This window comes from Symphalangus syndactylus, chromosome 11 (genome assembly GCF_028878055.3).
Source record: "Symphalangus syndactylus isolate Jambi chromosome 11, NHGRI_mSymSyn1-v2.1_pri, whole genome shotgun sequence".
NCBI classification, from domain to species: domain Eukaryota; kingdom Metazoa; phylum Chordata; class Mammalia; order Primates; family Hylobatidae; genus Symphalangus; species Symphalangus syndactylus.
The window spans coordinates 67,860,145-67,877,609 of record NC_072433.2 but is presented as its reverse complement, the minus strand read 5'-3'; the positions used below and the strand labels follow the sequence as shown (position 1 = coordinate 67,877,609).

Below are 17,465 nucleotides of genomic sequence, written 5' to 3'. Positions count from 1 at the left end.
TAGTCCCAGCTACTTGAGAGGCTGAGGTGGGAAACAGGAGGCTCGCTTGAGTCCAGGAGTTCAAGACTAGCCTGGGTAACATAGTGACACCCTGTCTCAAAACAAAACAAAACAACCAAAAAGTTTCATTAAAAAAAAAAAAAGTTCAGCATCATTAGTCCTTAGAGAAATGAAAATGGAATCCAAAATGAGATATCTCTACACATCCACTAGATTAACTAAAACTAGCAGATTGACAACACCAAGAATTGACAAGGATGTAGGTAACTGGAACTCTCATACATTGCTGGTGAGAGTGTAAAATGGTACACCATTTTGGAAAACAGCCTCACAATTTCTTACCATGTGACCCAGCAATTACATTCCTAAGTATATACCCAAGAGAAACAAACAAACAAAAAATGTCCACACAAAGACTTGTACCTAAATGTTCATAGTGGCTTAATTTATAATATAGCCCAAAACTAAAAAGAACCCAAATGTCCATCAGCAGGGAAATGAGTAAATTGTAATCTATTCACACAATGAGTTACTGATACACACAACAACAGGAATGAAGCTAAAAACATTAAGCTGAGTGAAAAAAAACCCAGACCAAAAAGAGTCCATATAATGTGATTCCATTTCTATTAAGCTCTGTAACTGGCAAACTTAACCTATAATTGATAGAAATCAAATTAGTAATTGCCTGGGACAGGGAGTGGAAAAGAGGCATGAGAGAAGTTTCTATGGTAAAGGAAATGTTTACTATCTTTTTTTTTTTTTTTTTTTGAGATGGAGTTTCACTCTTGTTGCCCAGGCTGGAGTGCAATGACACGATCTCGGCTCACTGCAACCTCCACCTCCCAGGTTCAAGTGATTCTCCTGTCTCAGACTCCTCAGTAGCTGGGATTACAGGCGCCCACCACCACGCTCAGCTAATTCTTTGTGTTTTTAGTAGAGACGGGGCTTCACCATGTTGGCCAGGCTGCTCTCGAACTCCTGACCTCAGGTGATCCGCCAGCCTTGGCCTCCCAAAGTGCTGGGATTACAGGCGTGAGCCACCGCGCCCGGCCTGGAAATGTTTACTATCTTAACTATGGTAGTGAACGTTACATAAGACCACACATTTAAATAGATGTGTTTTACTTTATGTAAATTATGACTCAGTAAGGTTGGTAAAACACATACACACATACACACACACACACACACGTGCGCGCGCGCCACTAAGTATCACACGGGCGGGGGAGTGGGGGGGGGCTGCCTCGCGCAGACACTGATACCTGAACGTTGAGCGCGAGCCCGCGAAGATGAACGCTTTAACTAAGGTGAAGCTGATCAACGAGCTGAATGAGGGAGAGGTCCAGCTTGGGGTGGCCGATAAGGTGTCCTGGCACTCCGAGTACAAGGACAGCGCCTGGATCTTCCTGGGAGGGCTTCCTTATGAACTGACTGAAGGGGACATCATCTGTGTTTTCTCACAATATGGGGAGATTGTTAACATTAATCTTGTGCGGGACAAGAAGACCGGGAAATCCAAAGGATTCTGTTTCCTCTGCTATGAAGACCAGAGGAGCACAATTCTGGCCGTTGACAATTTTAATGGGATCAAGATCAAAGGACGAACTATCCGAGTGGATCATGTGTCTAACTATCGGGCTCCTAAGAACTCGGAAGAAATGGATGACGTGACCAAAGAGCTCCAGAAGGGCTCCCGTGGGGCTCATACCTACTCATCAAGTTCGTCTGAGAGCTCTGAAGATGAAAGACCAACAAAAAAGCACAAGAAAGAGAAAAATGAAAAAAAGAAAACTAATCGGTTGGTACAGGCAAAGCAACCATCCTCTTCGTCACCCACAAGCAAGACAGTAAAGGAAAAAGATGACCCTGGCCCTAAGAAGCACATCAGCAAGAACTCAGAGAGAGCTCAGAAGTCACAGCCCAGGGAGAGGCGGAAGCTCCCCGAAGCCAGGACTGCCTACTACGGTGGAGCAGAAGACCCAGAGAGGGAGCTGAAGAAGGAGAAACCCAAGCACGAGCACAAGTCCTCAAGCAGTAAGGAGGCAAGAGAAGGAACAACCAGGGATAGGGACAGAGGGCGGAGCTCAGACACACTTTCTAGCCCGTACAACTGGCGTTCCGAAGGGCGTAGTCATAACTCGAAGTAGGAGCCGAGATAAATACCATAGGCATAAAAAGGCCCGTCGCTCCTGGGAGTGAGAGTCTTCGAATCCCAGTGACCGTAGGCGTCACTGAAGACTGTTCAGTTGCTCAGTAGATTTGGAAATAATTATGTTTTTTAAATGCAGTAAAATTCGATTGGGTTGTTACTATTTTTGTATCTAAAACTTCTGGGGCTGGATTCTTTTAATCCCTTGAGTATTAGAGTCATTGAGAGGGCTGCAGTTTCAACAGCTAGATCCTGGATATTTTTCCTACCATCCATTGTCCCTGCACCAGACTATGTGTCCTAACTTTCGGTCCATAAATATGGCTCTTGAACCCATAGACCCCAATTGAAGATGGAATTTTCAGGAAAGGGAAAATACCAGATAATTCTATTATTCTAGTCTTTGTGTTCGATGTTTAGAGCCCAGCATCATGGGACCTTTCCAGTTACTAGTTTTGGACAGCTTGATGGGAATGAATGGGTTAGGATTTTTTTTTTTTTTTTTTTTTTTTTTTTTTTTGAGATGGAGTTTCACTCTTGTTGCCCAGGGCTGGAGTGCAATGGTGCGATCTTGGCTAACTGCAACCTCCGCCTCCCGGGTTCAAGTGATTCTCCTGCCTCAGCCTCTCAAGTAGCTGGGATTACAGGCACCTGCCACCATGCCCAGCTAATTTTTTGTATATTTAGTAGAGACGGGAATTTCACCATGTTGGCCAGGCTGGTCTCGAACTCCTGACCTCAGGTGATCCATCCGCCTCAGCCTCTCAAAGTGCTGGGATTACAGGCGTGGGCTACCACGCCCGGCTGGGTTAGGATTTTTAAGATCAACCAGCTCCATGCCCAAACCCTCCTGTTTAAAAAAATTTTTAATGTCTTTTCTTTTTCATTAAAACTTTGGTTAAAAACAACAACAACAAGAAGTATCAGCTTGTGAGGCTGAGGCAGGCAGATCATGAGGCAGGCAGATCACCGGAAGGTCAAGAGATCAAGACCTGCCCGGTGGGCGCCTGTAATCCCAGCACTTTAGGAGGCTGAGGCAGGTGGATCACCTGAGGTCAGGAGTTTGAGACCAGCCTGGCCAACATGGAGAAACCTCATCTTTACTAAAAATGCAAAATTAGCCAGGTGTGGTGGCGCATGCCTGTAATCCCAGCTACTCGGGAGGCTGAGGCAGAATTGCTTGAACCCAGGAGGCGGAGGTTGCAGTGAGCTGAGATCCTGCCATTTCACTTTAGCCTGGGCAACAAGAGCAAAACTCTGTTCCAAAAAAAAAAAAAAAAAAAAGAGATCAAGACCATCCTGGCCAACATGGTGAAACCATGTCTCTACTAAAAATACAGAAATTTGCTGGGGGTGGTGGTGCACACCTGTAGTCCCAGCTACTCGGGAGGCTGAGGCAGGAGAATCGCTTGAACCTGGGAGGCAGAGGTTGCAGTGAGCTGAGATCACACCACTGCACTCCAGCCTGGGCAACACAGCGAGACTCTGTCTCAGAAAAAAAAAGTATCACAGGGGACTATGCATCCTTATAATATCTGAAATACACAAAGAAATGACTTGAAATATTTTTAAATTAAGTGGAAAAAAGTATTACAAATTACTGACAAGTATTTCATTTGTTAACCAGAGGCAACAACTAGATTTAGCTTCCAGGACACACTTTCCAGTAGAAACTTTTAAGAAGCCAAACATCACTTGGCAATAAAATAAGAGTAGAAAAAATTACCTTATAACAGGTTAAGGCTCATGTGCTGATAACAAATGCATGAACTCAGAAGATTTCAAGGCAGATACTAGAACTAATGACTGGAAGCTAGCTAAGAAAATCAGATTGTTGAGTAGCTGCTTTTCAGAAATAAGAATTGTGCTAGGTAAACAGAAGATGCCACTATACCTACAATGCTTCCCTTGAAAACACCCACATCCTGTCATAAAGGAGCTTACAGGTACATTTGATGCACATGTTAGAAGTGCTAATATAACCTTTTAAAAAATAGCTACTCGGGAGGCTGAGGCAGGAGAATGGCGTGAACCCAGGAGGCAGAGCTTGCAGTGAGCCAAGATCACGCTACTGCACTTCAGCCTGGGCGACAGAGTGAGACTCAGTCTCAAAAATAAATAAATAAATAAATAATTAAAAAAATAGTTTTCATCAATAAACTCAGTGTTCAGAAAACACTACTGGAAAATCTAAATCTGACTATAAATGATACCAATATTTTTAGAATACAGTGACTGGTTAAAATTGCCATTTTTTCTACAAAAGCCAAAATTGACAAATGGGATCTAATTAAACTAAAGAGCTTCCGCACAGCAAAAGAAACTACCATCAGAGTGAACAGGCAACCTACAGAATGGCAGAAAATTTTTGCAACCTACTCATCTGACAAAGGGCTAATATCCAGAATCTACAATGAACTCAAACAAATTTACAAGAAAAAAACAAACAACCCCATCAAAAAGTGGGCAAAGGACATGAACAGACACTTCTCCAAAGAAAACATTTATGCAGCCAAAAAACACATGAAGAAATGCTCATCATCACTGGCCATCAGAGAAATGCACATCAAAACCACAGTGAGATACCATCTCACACCAGTTAGAATGGCCATCATTAAAAAATCAGGAAACAACAGGTGCTGGAGAGGATGTGGAGAAATAGGAACACTTTTACACTGTTGGTGGGACTGTAAACTAGTTCAACCATTGTGGAAGTCAGTGTGGCGATTCCTCAGGGATCTAGAACTAGAAATACCATTTGACCCAGCCATCCCATTACTGGGTATATACCCAAAGGATTATAAATCATGCTGCTATAAAGACACATGCACACATATGTTTGTTGCGGCACTATTCACAATAGCAAAGAGTTGGAACCAACCCAAATGTCCAACAACGACAGACTGGATTAAGAAAATGTGGCACATATACACCATGGAATACTATGCAGCCATAAAAAATGATGAGTTCATGTCCTTTGTAGGGACATGGATGAAACTGGAAAACATCATTCTCAGTAAACTATCGCAAGGACAAAAAACCAAACACCGCATGTTCTCACTCATAGGTGGGAACTGAACAATGAGAACTCATGGACACAGGAAGGGGAACATCACACTCCGGGGACTGTCGTGGGGTGGGGGGAGGGGGGAGGGACAGCATTAGGAGTTATACCTAATGCTAAATGGCGAGTTAATGGGTGCAGGAAATCAACATGGCACATGGATACATATGTAACAAACCTGCACATTGTGCACATGTACCCTAAAACCTAAAGTATAATAATAAAAAAAAAGGAAAACAAAAACAAAAACAAACCAAAAAAAATTGCCATTTTTTTTTTTTTTGGAGGAGCCTCCCTTAAAAAAAAAAAAAGCACCTAACTTTAAAAATAAATATGTTAAGGTCAGTCATGGTGGCTCACGCCTATAATCCCAGCACTTTGGGAGGCTGAGGTGGGTGGATCGCCTCGAACCAGGAGTTCGAGACCAGCCTGGACAACATGGTGAAACCCTGTCTCTACTAAAAATATAAAGATTAGCCAGGTGTGGTGGCGGGCCCTGTAGTCCCAGCTACTTGGGAGGCTGAGGTGGGAGAATCACTTGAACCTGGGAGGCAGAGGTTGTAGTGAGGCAAGATCACGCCATGGCACTCCAGTCTGGGTGACAGAGCAAGACTCCATCTCAGAAAAACAAATAAATAAAATTAAAAAAATAAAAATATGTTAAAATATTGGGTATTTTACTCTTAAAGAAAATACATAATAAGAAAGACAACATGAAATGCTAAATACTACTGTTGTAAAAATAATTTTGTAACTATAATATTCATTTAAGGTATGTAAAACTAGGTGGTTAGTTTTATGAAAGTTCTTCATCTAAAGTTTTCAAATTTCTAAGAATTTTCCTTTGATTAATTAGGTATCATAATTGACATCGGTCCAAAGTTCTGACAAAAGATGTCAAAACATCTCTCCACACCGGTACATGTAAATTTGATTTATTCATTTTATTCATTAAAATTACATTACTTATTTAAATTAGATTACTTCTCATCACTATATGCCCCCAAAAGATAAACAACTAAATAAAAATTCAAATTTAGCCATTCCTTACAAGGGTGCCAGGGTTACACAGTGGGGAAAGTGTACTCTCTTCAATAAATGGTGTTGGGAAAACTGGAGGTCTATATGCAAAAGAATGAAGTTGGACTTACACTGTATACAAAATTTAAGTCAAAATGGATTAAAGATCTAAATGTAAGACCTAAAACACAAAACTCCTAGAAGACAATATAGCAGGAAAGCTTCAGGATATTGGATTTGACAATGATTTCTTGAATGTGACACCAAAGCACAGGGAAGAAAAGTGAACACAGACAAATGGGACTACACCAAACTGAAAAACTTCTGTGTATCAAAAGAAGCAACTAATAGAGTAACAAGGAAACCTATGGAATGAGGAAAAATATTTGCAAGTCATATATTGGATTAGGGGTTAATATCCAGAGTATATAAGGAAGTCCTACAACTCAATACTACCAACAAGAAATAACCTGATTAAAAATGAGCAAAGGACTTAAATACACAATTCTACAAAGAAGATGTTTTAAAAATCAACAAGCAGGCCGGGCGCGGTGGCTCACGCTTGTAATCCCAGCACTTTGGGAGGCCGAGGCGGGCGGATCACGAGGTCAGGAGATCGAGACCACGGTGAAACCCCGTCTCTACTAAAAATACAAAAAATTAGCCGGGCGTGGTGGCGGGCGCCTGTAGTCCCAGCTACTCGGAGAGGCTGAGGCAGGAGAATGGCATGAACCCGGGAGGCGGAGTTTGCAGTGAGCCGAGATTGTGCCACTGCACTCCAGCCTGGGTGACAGAGCAAGACTCCGTCTCAAAAAAAAAAAAAAATCAACAAGCATATTAAAAGATGCTTAACATCAATAATCGTAAGAGAAATGCAAACTAAAACCACAGTGACTTGTCATCTTGCTCCCATTAGGATGGCTACTATCAAAAGAATGGAAGGCTAGGCACAGTGGCTCACGCTTATAATCCCAGCACTTTGGGAGGCTGAGGTGGGAGGACTGCTTGAGCCTAGGAGTTGAAGACTACAGTGAACTACAATTGCACCACTGCACCCTGGGCAACAGTGCAAGACCCTGTCTCTTAAGGAAAAAAAAGAAAATAATAAATGTTGGAAAGAATGTGAAGAAATTGCACTACTGGTGGGAATATAAAATGGTGCAACCATTATGGAAAACAATATAGATTCTTCAAAAAATTAAAAATAGAATTACCATAGGATCCAAAAATCTCACTTCTGGGTAGATACCAGGATAATTCAAAGCTGGACCTTGAAGAGATATTTGCATACCTATGTTCATTATAGTATTATTCACAATAGCCAAGAGGTAGAAGCAAACCAAATGTCCATCAGTGTTTGAACAAATAAAGAAAATGTGGTATATACATGCAGTGGAACATTAAGGAGTCTCAAATAGAAGGAAATCCTGCAATACGCAATAATGTGGATGAACCTGGAGGATATTATGCTAAGTGAAATAATCTAGTCACAACGAGGCAAATACTGTATGATTCCATTCATATTAATTATCTAAAATAGTCAAAATTATAGAAACAGATAGTAGAAAGGAAAGAGGAAGAATTAGTGTTTAATGGGCATAGAGTGTGAGTTTTACAAGATAAAAAAAGTTACAGAGATCCACTGCACAATAACATGAAATTGAATATACTCAATACTACTGAACTGTATACTTAAAAATGGTTAAGATGAGCTAGGCACAGTGGCACATACCTTTAATCCTAGCTACTTAGGAGGCTGAGGTGGGAGAATACTTTGAATCCAGGAGTTCAAGACCAGCCTGGGCAACACAGCAAGACCTCATCTCAAAATAAAAATAAAACAAAAATTTAAAAAATAAAAAAAATTGTTTAAATAGCTAAGATAGTAAATTTAATGTTGTGTATTGTTTTATCACAATAAAAGAAAAATAAATTGAAAAAATACAACAAAACAACTTTAAAAAAGGAAAATCAAGAAGGCACCAGAAATCATTGAAATGAAATACTGAAAATAATGAAGATTAACGAAGCCAAAATCTGGGTTTTGTTAAAGATTAATAGGATACATCAAGAAAAATGGAGAAGAGACAAACAAAATAAGGTCTTTCCCTAGAAAAATCTGAGGACCATTGAACAGTACTTTCTCTTAAATAAAAATACCATTTAATATTTAAAATCAAAGCAAAATGCACATATCAGTATCTAATTCCTCATAAACTGAGGCTTCCTAACAGACCAGTGCAAACCAAAGCAATGTATGCTTCCCTGTGAGAGAAAATTTAATTAAATATGGATTAGTGGTCAGTGGTTTCCTCTGGAAGACTGTGTGATTGTTAGAAAAGAAAAACACTCAACTGGCTGTGACACTCCAATGATGATCTGCCTGAGGCCTTTATTAAGGTAAGAAAAATTTAAATGATTTTCTATATCAATCAGGTTCGTAGAATAACTTTATAAAAATAATAATATTGATGTAATAATGATGATAAATCCACTCCTCTGCCTCACACTAATCTAGGATAGCTGTCTTTTTAATGTAATACTTATCTTTCTTTTTACTTGCAACATACCAATGATCCCAACTTCCAGATATCCTGTGTGCCTGGGTTTTTTGCTATTGTTCCCTTCCTTTTCAGCCAGGCTTGCTTCTGATTAGTTTCTAATTCTCTCGTTTAATCTGTTCCTACTTCCCAGAGAGCAATAATACCTCAGCTGAGGGAGCCAGAGAATCTTTGAACCATTTGTCCATAGTCCAAAAGAAAGTTATTATCGCCACCTTTTAAATGAAGCAACTCAGACTGAAACAAGTTGAGACTTAGATTATCTCCCTGTTTGTGAAATGCTTCTTCCATTATTCCATCCTTACTTTTTATATATATAAAGTGCCTCATACTTTCTTATTGGAAAGGTTAAAAAGGGCTCAAAGCATAGACAAGCAAAAAGGACTTGAAAACACCCATCATACAACTTATAGACAATCAACCTAAATACCATGATGAATCTTTTTCTGGAACAATTCAAGATAAATTAAAGAAATAAATGCGAAAGACAAGAAATTAAAAGGACTTTGGAAGACTTTTATTCCTGCTGTAAGGAAAGATTTCTTTTTTTTTTTTTTTTTTTGTAATGGAGTCTCACTCTGTCTTCCAGGCTGGAGGGCAGTGACGCAGTCTCGGCTCACTGCAACCTCTGCCTCCCAGGTTCAAGCAATTATCCTGCCTCAGCCTCCCGAGTAGCTGGATCTATAGGTGCATGCCACCACACCCAGCTAATTTTTGTATTTTTAGTAGAGACGGGGTTTTGCCATGTTGGCCAGGCTGGTCTCGAACTCCTGCCCTCAGGTGATCTGCCTGCCTTGGCCTCCCAAAGTGCTCAGATTACAGGCATGAGCCACCGTGCCTGGCCAAGTGAACTATACGATTCTTTATTAATCAAGGTGCTTGGAGAATAGTGTGGAGGGTATCTCTACTTGAAGGAAAGACAGATGGAAAGAAGTGTGCAATTTTTTTAAGGACCCCCAATATTATTTAAGTGTGGCAATCTCTTTTTATTTCACTAAGGGCTGTAACAAGAAAGTGTTGGCTTTTAGCTTTTGAATAAAGTGATACATATTCCAAACATAGAAAGCAATGTTGGTTTAGGAGTAGGGAGCAGTATTTCAGGTTGTCATTTTGGTACTTCCAACATACGAAAATCTCTTGTGCCCCCTGCTACATGTATAATAGAACCTGTGGTGGAGATTGTGACCGTCTTTGTTGGGTTTTTAATACTCATCTTTTTTTTTTTTTTTTTTTGAGACGGAGTCTCGCTTTGTCGCCCAGGCTGGAGTGCAGTGGCGCAATCTCGGCTCACTGCAAGCTCCGCCTCCCGGGTTCACGCCATTCTCCTGCCTCAGCCTCTCCGAGTAGCTGGGACTACAGGCGCCCGCCACCACGCCCGGCTAATTTTTTTTTGTATTTTTAGTAGAGACGGGGTTTCACCGTGGTCTCGATCTCCTAACCTCGTGATCCGCCCGCCTCGGCCTCCCAAAGTGCTGGGATCACAAGCGTGAGCCACCGCGCCCGGCCAATACTCATCTTTATGTTGCCCTGAATGCATACATGAAGTTTTTGCACCAGAGACAGGTTATTATGATAATTACTGTGCTGGATTCCCTTGTCCTAGTTCTTATCCCTGGGGGGATGCAATGAGAACCAGATGTCATCCTCTATGTAATGAGGTCTGTACTGTAAGTGAGGAATTCTGAGAAAATGAAACTGAGCATTTATATAGAAGAGAAAGACAGCTGTCCTCCTCCCCTTCTAAAAGAAGACAGAAAAAAGGAGGGGCACAGTGGCTCACGCCTGTAATCCTAGCATTTTGGGAGGCCAAGGCGGGCGGATCACCTGAGGTCAGGAGTTTAAGACCAGCCTGACCAACATGGAGAAACCCTGTCTCTACTAAAAATACAAAATTAGTCGGGCATGGTGGTGGGCACCTGTAATCCCAGCTACTCGGGAGGCTGAGGCAGGAGAATCACTTGAACCTGGGAGGCAAAGGTTGCCATAAGCCAACGTTGTGCCATTGCACTCCAGCCTGGACAATAAGAGCGAAACTCCATCTCAAAAAAACAAACGAGGAAAAAAAAAAACCTTTACCCCTGGAAGGCAAGATGGAGAGGATCCTGGGTTCTCACTCCAACTTTTTGATTGATTGACTGATTGAGACAGGGCTCACTCGGTCCCCTAGGCTGGGGTGCAGTGGCATGATCATGGATCATTGCAGCCTCAACCTCCCAGGCTCAAGCAATCTTTCTATCTCAGCCTCCCAAGTAGCTGACACTACAAGCGTGTGCTGTCACACCTGGCTAATTTTTGTAGTTTTTGTAGAGATGGGGTCTCCCTATGTTGCCCAGGCTGGTCTCAAACTCCTGGGTTCAAGCAATCATCCCACCTTAGTCTCCTGAGTAGCTGAGACTACAGGTGTGCCCCACTACACCTGGCTAATTTTTGTATTTTTTGTAGAGATGCGGGTCTCACTATATTGCCCAGGCTGGTCTCAAACTCCTGACCTCAAGTGATCCACCTGCCTCGGCCTCCCAAAGTGCTGGGATTATAGGCGTCAGCCACTGCACCCAGCCTCTCTGTCAACTTTCTCTAGGTCATCTCTATGGTTCTGTATTCAAGTTCATAGAATCTTTTCTCTGACATCTATATTTCGTTATTGCACACATTCATTGAGGTTATATTACTTATATTTTTCAGTTCCATAATTTCCACTTATGTCTCTCTTATATTTATTTGCCGATACTTTCTATTTTTTCATTTGTTTATGTTTGTAACAGTTCATGGAAGCATTTTTTTTTTGAGATGGAGTTTCACTCTTGTTGTCCAGGCTGGAGTGCAATGGCATGATCTTGGCTCACTGCAACCTCTGCCTCTTGGGTTCAAGCAATTCTCCTGCCTCAGCCTCCCGAGTAACTGGGATTACAGGCATGTGCCATGACACCCAGCTAATTTTGTATTTTTAGTAGAGATGGGGGTTCTCCATATTGGTCAGGCTGGTCTCGAACTCCCGACCTCAGGTGATCCACCCTCCTCGGCCTCCCAAAGTGCTGGGATTACAGGCGTGAGCCACCTCGCCTGGCCTGAAGCATTTTTATAATGACTGCTTTAAAATCCTTGTCAGATAACTCTAGTGTCTGTGTTGTCCCATTGTTGGTATCTGTTAATTGTCTTTTCTCATTCAAGTTGAGATTTTTCTGGCTCTCAATATAATGAGTGATTTTTCTATTGTATTCTGGACATTTTGGGGATTGTTAGGAGACCCTGGATCTTATTAAGTCTTCTTTTTTAGTAGGGCCCTGCTGATGATGCCAGCAGGGAAAAGGGGTAGAAATCTGGTCTTATGTGGACTCCACTGACATTCCACTCTACTGGAGGGGTTGGGGAAGGCCAGGGAAGAGCACTGTTACCATCAGGTGGAGGGTAGAACTTTAGGATCCCTACTCTTACCTCCTCTGCACCATCCCAGAAGAGTAGGGGAGGTGTGCCTCATGACTGCCAGGCAACGATGAATGTCTAGGCTCTCTACTCAGTATTTGCCAATGGGGATGGGGGTAGAAATATGTTTCTATACAATTTGGCTGGATTAGGGCAGTTTTGTCAAAAGGTTTCTGTCTCACCAGACTGTTCCTTTCCTCATCTGTTGACAAAAGAAAGCAAGCTTTATGGGGGAATTTTTTTGTCTACATGCATTGACATTTTTAGGTTGTGGACTTCTCCAGCACCTAGCTCCGAATATATGAGAGGCAGAAAGAAAACCCAGAGAACTAAGCACCATGTTGTTCCCTAAGTTGCAGAGTCCCTGACCATTCTACCTCCTTCTCTCCGCCGTTCAGAATCTTCTTATATTTGCTTTATATATAATGTCCAGGGGTTTCAGCTTACTTAAAGGGAAGAATAGGGGAAAATTCATCTGCTCCATCTTTTCTGGAACCAGAAATCCAGCTCCCTTAACAGAAGATACTGTTTCTTCCCCCTGGGTAACACTACCGTCTATACCTGGAGGAATGGGAGAAACTTTTCCAGCAAAAATAAAATCTAGGCTGGCACGGTGGTTCACGCCTATAATCCCAGCACTTTGGGAGACCGAGGCAGGTGGATCACCTGAGGTCAGGAGTTTGAGATCAGCCTGGCCAACATGGTGAAACCCCATCTCTACTAAACAATAAGAAAAATTAGCCGGGTGTGGTGGTGGGCACCTGTAATCCTGCAACTCAGGAGGCTGAGGCAAGAGAATCGCCTGAACCTGGGAGGTGAAGGTTGCAGTGAGCTGAGATCGTGCCATTGCACTCCAGCCTGGGCAACAAGAGCAAAACTCCATCTCAAAAATATACGATACAATACAATACAATACAATACAATACAATACAATACAATACAATACAATACAATACAATACAATACAAAAATAAAATAAATAAAAATATAAAATATAAAATAAAATAAAATAAAATTCAGATATGTCTCTATTCTTCCAAACAATTTGAGGGGGTCCTTCCCAAGGGCCTCTGCTGCCCAGTATGCCCACAGTTCACTAGCGGAGGAGCAAGGGAGGCACCTTAGGAAAAGTAGAGCCAGTGCAGATTTATAAGAGAAAAATGATTTGTTAGGGTTGGATTATCAGCATTTTTAAAATTCTCCCACATCCCACACTTCAGTGTATAATAGGAAAAGGAAACATACATTTAGAAAGGAGCTTCAAAAGGTCACAACCAAAGCATTATGTACTTTTTTTTCACTTAATTGTTTTTTTTAGAGATGGGATCTTGCTGTGTTGCTCGGGTTTGTCTCAAACTCCTGGCCTTGAGCGATCCTCCCACCTTGGCCTCCCAAAATACCACTGCACCTGGCCAAAAACACTATATACTTTTTTCCCCCAGAACTCCCCTTGCCCCCAGGCAATGATTAAATAAAGAAAAAAAAATTTTCCCTCGTATTCTGGTTTTTATTTAGATCTTTACTTAATTGGACCTTTAACTTCTCACTCTAGGCTGTCTATCTAATAATTACGAAAAAAAAAAAGCAGATTGTAAAGGTGAAAAGTTATGAACTTAATGTAGACACAATGGTCATTAAAGACCAGATTTACATAACTGCTGAAGTAATGAGTAATATAAGTGTCAATCTTCTTATTCTATAGCTCTTTCTTGGTTGAACCAGCAGATCTGCCAAAGGTTTGATGATTGATCATGCCTGACAAGTTGGATGTAACAGATGTAGTTTTTTAAGGATTCACCTTTTCGTCTGCTTTTGGTATTTTCTATCTTAGGCTGCTAGCTGACCTCATTTTTCCCCTAAGAGCTTTTCTTGCAACATGAATATTGAACTGGGTACTGCAAGCTTTCTTATTAAGACAAACATCCAGGCTTCTACAGGATCTGTCTTTTTTCTGAAATGTACCCTTCATTTCTTGCTTGTTCTGCTTATACATTTCTACTTTCTTTGCTTCTGATGGCTTCTGATTTTTCTTGTCCTGTTTATAGTTTATCTGAATTGGCTTCTCTTGCAGAGTTCCCTGTTTCTGATGATGGAGTTCCTTGAGAATCTCTACTCTCTGCTGTAAGATTTGGCATTCATTCTCTAGCAAAGCTGCCATCAACTGCAATGAATAGGTGTCATGGCTCAGTTTCTTCACCTGTTCCTCCAGCTCATGCTTAGCTGACACTTCATTATTTGGCTGGGTTTGGAAATCGACTCCATTATTTCCGAGAGTCTCACTTATGTCTTTCTGAGATTTCTGATAGGATTTTATCAGTTTACTGAGCTCAGTATGTTGCTTACTCCAGTGTTCTGCTTCCTGTAGTAACTGCTCCATGTTGTTCCTAATTTTCATAGTTTCTTCTTGAACATTAAGTCTGTTTTTTGCTTTTTCTTGACTTTGTTGAGTTTCGTTAAGGACTTTTTTTTCTTCTAAACGATTTACCAAATCTCTTGCAAAAACTTGTACTGTGTTCTCAGAGTTCTGGTTTTCCATTATCATCTCCTGTTTCTTTTCATTGCCTTCTTTCTCTGGGGCTAAATTAACAGTCAGGTTTGATGATAACATTTCATTGATTTTGTCAAGTCCTCTGATATTTTCTTTGTAGGCTGACACATCCTCAGGAATATTGGTTTCCAATATCATCTCCTGTTTCTTTTCATTCTCTTCTTTCTCTGGGGCTAAACTAACAGGGAGGTTTGTTGATAACATTTCATTGATTTTGTCAAGTCCTCTGATATTTTCTTTGTGGGCTGACACATCCTCAGGAATATTGGTTTCCTCAAAAAGTTCTTTTGCTTCTGTGATCTTCTCTTCAAAACCTGCCATATTTTTAAGAATATCTTTAATTTCTTTCAAGAGATTGTTAAACTTCTGTGCAGTCTGTTGTTCTGTAACTCGATGGCTGCTATTCTTTAGGGAAGGGAGAGAGCCCCAGGAGGAAGGGGAAAGTGATCCAATTTCGAATAAGGCAATGGTAATCCTAGGGTCCAGATATTCTTGATGAGGATCAGGAGTAGGGTTAAGGGTTTTGGAGATGGTGGGCATCTCAGCTGACTTAGCAGAGCTGGCCATCAGGACAGAAAGAAAGCAGAAAACTTTAGAGATTCCAGGAAGGACAGGTGATGGTCCTTCCTGCAAATGTGGGTGGAGATTGTGGAATCAAGCAGAAGTCAGAGACCAAAGTTAAGGATTAAAATTTGGGAGATGATGTTTAGGTGGAAGGTGGCATCTCAGACAGTCTTGTGGGGGAGGAAGGGTGGGAAACGGGACCAGGGCTGGGGCTCCATCTCTTCTCCTCTAGGCACCCGGTATTTATTCTCTGGCCCTAGCAACCAGGTCTTTATTTTGTCACTGCACAATTGTGGCCTATCCATAGTGTCTGTCTCCTTTGTGTCACAATGGAAGCCTCATAAATTCCTGCCCAGTGACTCCTGCATCAAAATCAACCTTGAGCTACCCCTACTCCTCATGCCAGAAAGAGCTCTACAACAGCTCTTCCCCTCCTTAATTTCTAGGTTGCTATTCATCTCAGTCTGAATGCACTCAGTTACTTCCCTACGTCACCTCTATCCCCTCACAATCCTGACCTCAACCGCAGCATGTTTTGACCACTTAAGGGCATTGCTGAGACCAGTCCTCTCTGATGAGGTCCCCATCCTTTCATGGCACCTAAAGGCTTTACTGCTCCCATTCTAGGAGAGATGTGACTGTAAGAGAAAGTTATCCACACAAAACAAAACCCTGAGAGTACAGCCTTTTGTGATTTAGGAAAGTAACGTCAGGAGTCCCTCCATTCAAAAATATTCTGCTCCAAGAAGGGACTATCTGAATGGTTATTTATAATAGCAACACAATTACAGACTGGGACTTTTCTTGGCTTTGAATATAGGCATCCTTTAAGACAGGCTTGACAAGCTTACTCGCAAATCATTTACATCAGGTGATAGAAAACTTTGACTATTACTTTTTGCAGTAACTTATTGGGGGATTTTTTTTTTTTTGGCTCTTTTATTGATCCCCTAAGATTTCCACACTCTACACAGTAACTTGTTAAAATGACACAGTTATATTTCTAAAATGTTTGATTAGCAGGGCATGGTAGTGTGTGCCTGTGGTCCCAGCTACTTGGGAGGCTGAGGCGAGAGGATCACTTGAGCCTGGGAGGTTGAGGCTGCAGTGAGCCATGACTGTGCTACTTAGTGCACTCCAGTTTGGGCAACACAGCAGGATCGTATCTCAAAAAATTAAAAAACTGGCCAGGTGCAGTGGCTTATGCCTGTAATCCCAGCACTTTGGGAGGCTAAGATGGGCAGATCACTTGAGGCCAGGAGTTCAGGATCAGCCCGGGCAACATGACGAAACCCCATCTCTACTAAAAATGCAAAAATTAGCTGGGAATGGCAGCACACACCTGTAATCCCAGCTACTCAGAAGGCTGAGGCATGAGACTTGCTTGAACCCAGAAGGAGGAGGTTGCAGTGAGCTGAGATCGTGCCAGTGCACTCCAGCCTGGGTGACAGAACAAGACACTGCCTCAAAAAAAAATTAAAAATTAAAAAATAAAAAGCATTTGAAACAGGTAAATTCTACAGTGGGTTATAGAAAGTAACAAGTTTATTAAACTTCTTGCATTTTAATAAGCTGCTTTCTTGTCTTTTTGTTCTTAGGAGTCAGGACTTGAGAATATAGAACTCAATCAAAGAAAACATTTCTTGCGTATGACTTTTTCCTGGCCTTCAAAATCTTGCTAGCAAGCACTTTGATAGAAATTTGCTTCCAATCTTAACGGAAAACTCATACTCAGGTTTTTTTCACCTAGAGAAGAGAAATTTATATGTTTTCTTTCTTCTCCAGTTACCAACTCACTCTGGCTCTAATTCCCCAGAGCCTCATGCTCATCTTTCAGCCAGCTGGGCTCCAGGCCATCGTCACTGACTACTCACAGATACAGCAGGGTTGGTCTCTGTTTTTACTTGAAAAAGGAACACCTTTTCTAATTCACACAATGACAGCATAGATACTAGCAATTGTCCTTATGCTTTAATTCCATCTTAGAAGTTCAGCATTGGTTCTTATTTCCCCCTTTGACTCAAGCATCATTTAAGACAATTTCTTAATCTCCAGGACAAGGGGAATTTTTTTCTGATTCGATAATCAATTTCTAGCTTTATCATACTGTATTCAGAAAATGTCTGTTATATTTCT

The 17,465-nt window shown here is 41.4% G+C and overlaps 2 protein-coding genes across 2 annotated transcripts; one reads left to right on the top strand and one right to left on the bottom strand.

Moving 5' to 3' along the window:
- The first annotated feature begins 1,265 nt into the window (after positions 1–1,265).
- LOC129493201 (RNA-binding motif protein, X-linked 2-like) lies at positions 1,266–2,315 on the top strand. Its single transcript, XM_055299088.2, has one exon. It carries the CDS (start codon positions 1,293–1,295, stop codon positions 2,148–2,150), a length of 858 nt encoding a protein of 285 aa, XP_055155063.1. The 5' UTR covers positions 1,266–1,292; the 3' UTR covers positions 2,151–2,315.
- Positions 2,316–13,704: 11,389 nt separating this feature from the next.
- On the bottom strand, positions 13,705–15,555 carry SPZ1 (spermatogenic leucine zipper 1). Its single transcript, XM_055232620.1, has one exon. It carries the CDS (start codon positions 15,330–15,332, stop codon positions 14,040–14,042), a length of 1,293 nt encoding a protein of 430 aa, XP_055088595.1. The 5' UTR covers positions 15,333–15,555; the 3' UTR covers positions 13,705–14,039.
- Between the last annotated feature and the right edge of the window lie 1,910 nt (positions 15,556–17,465).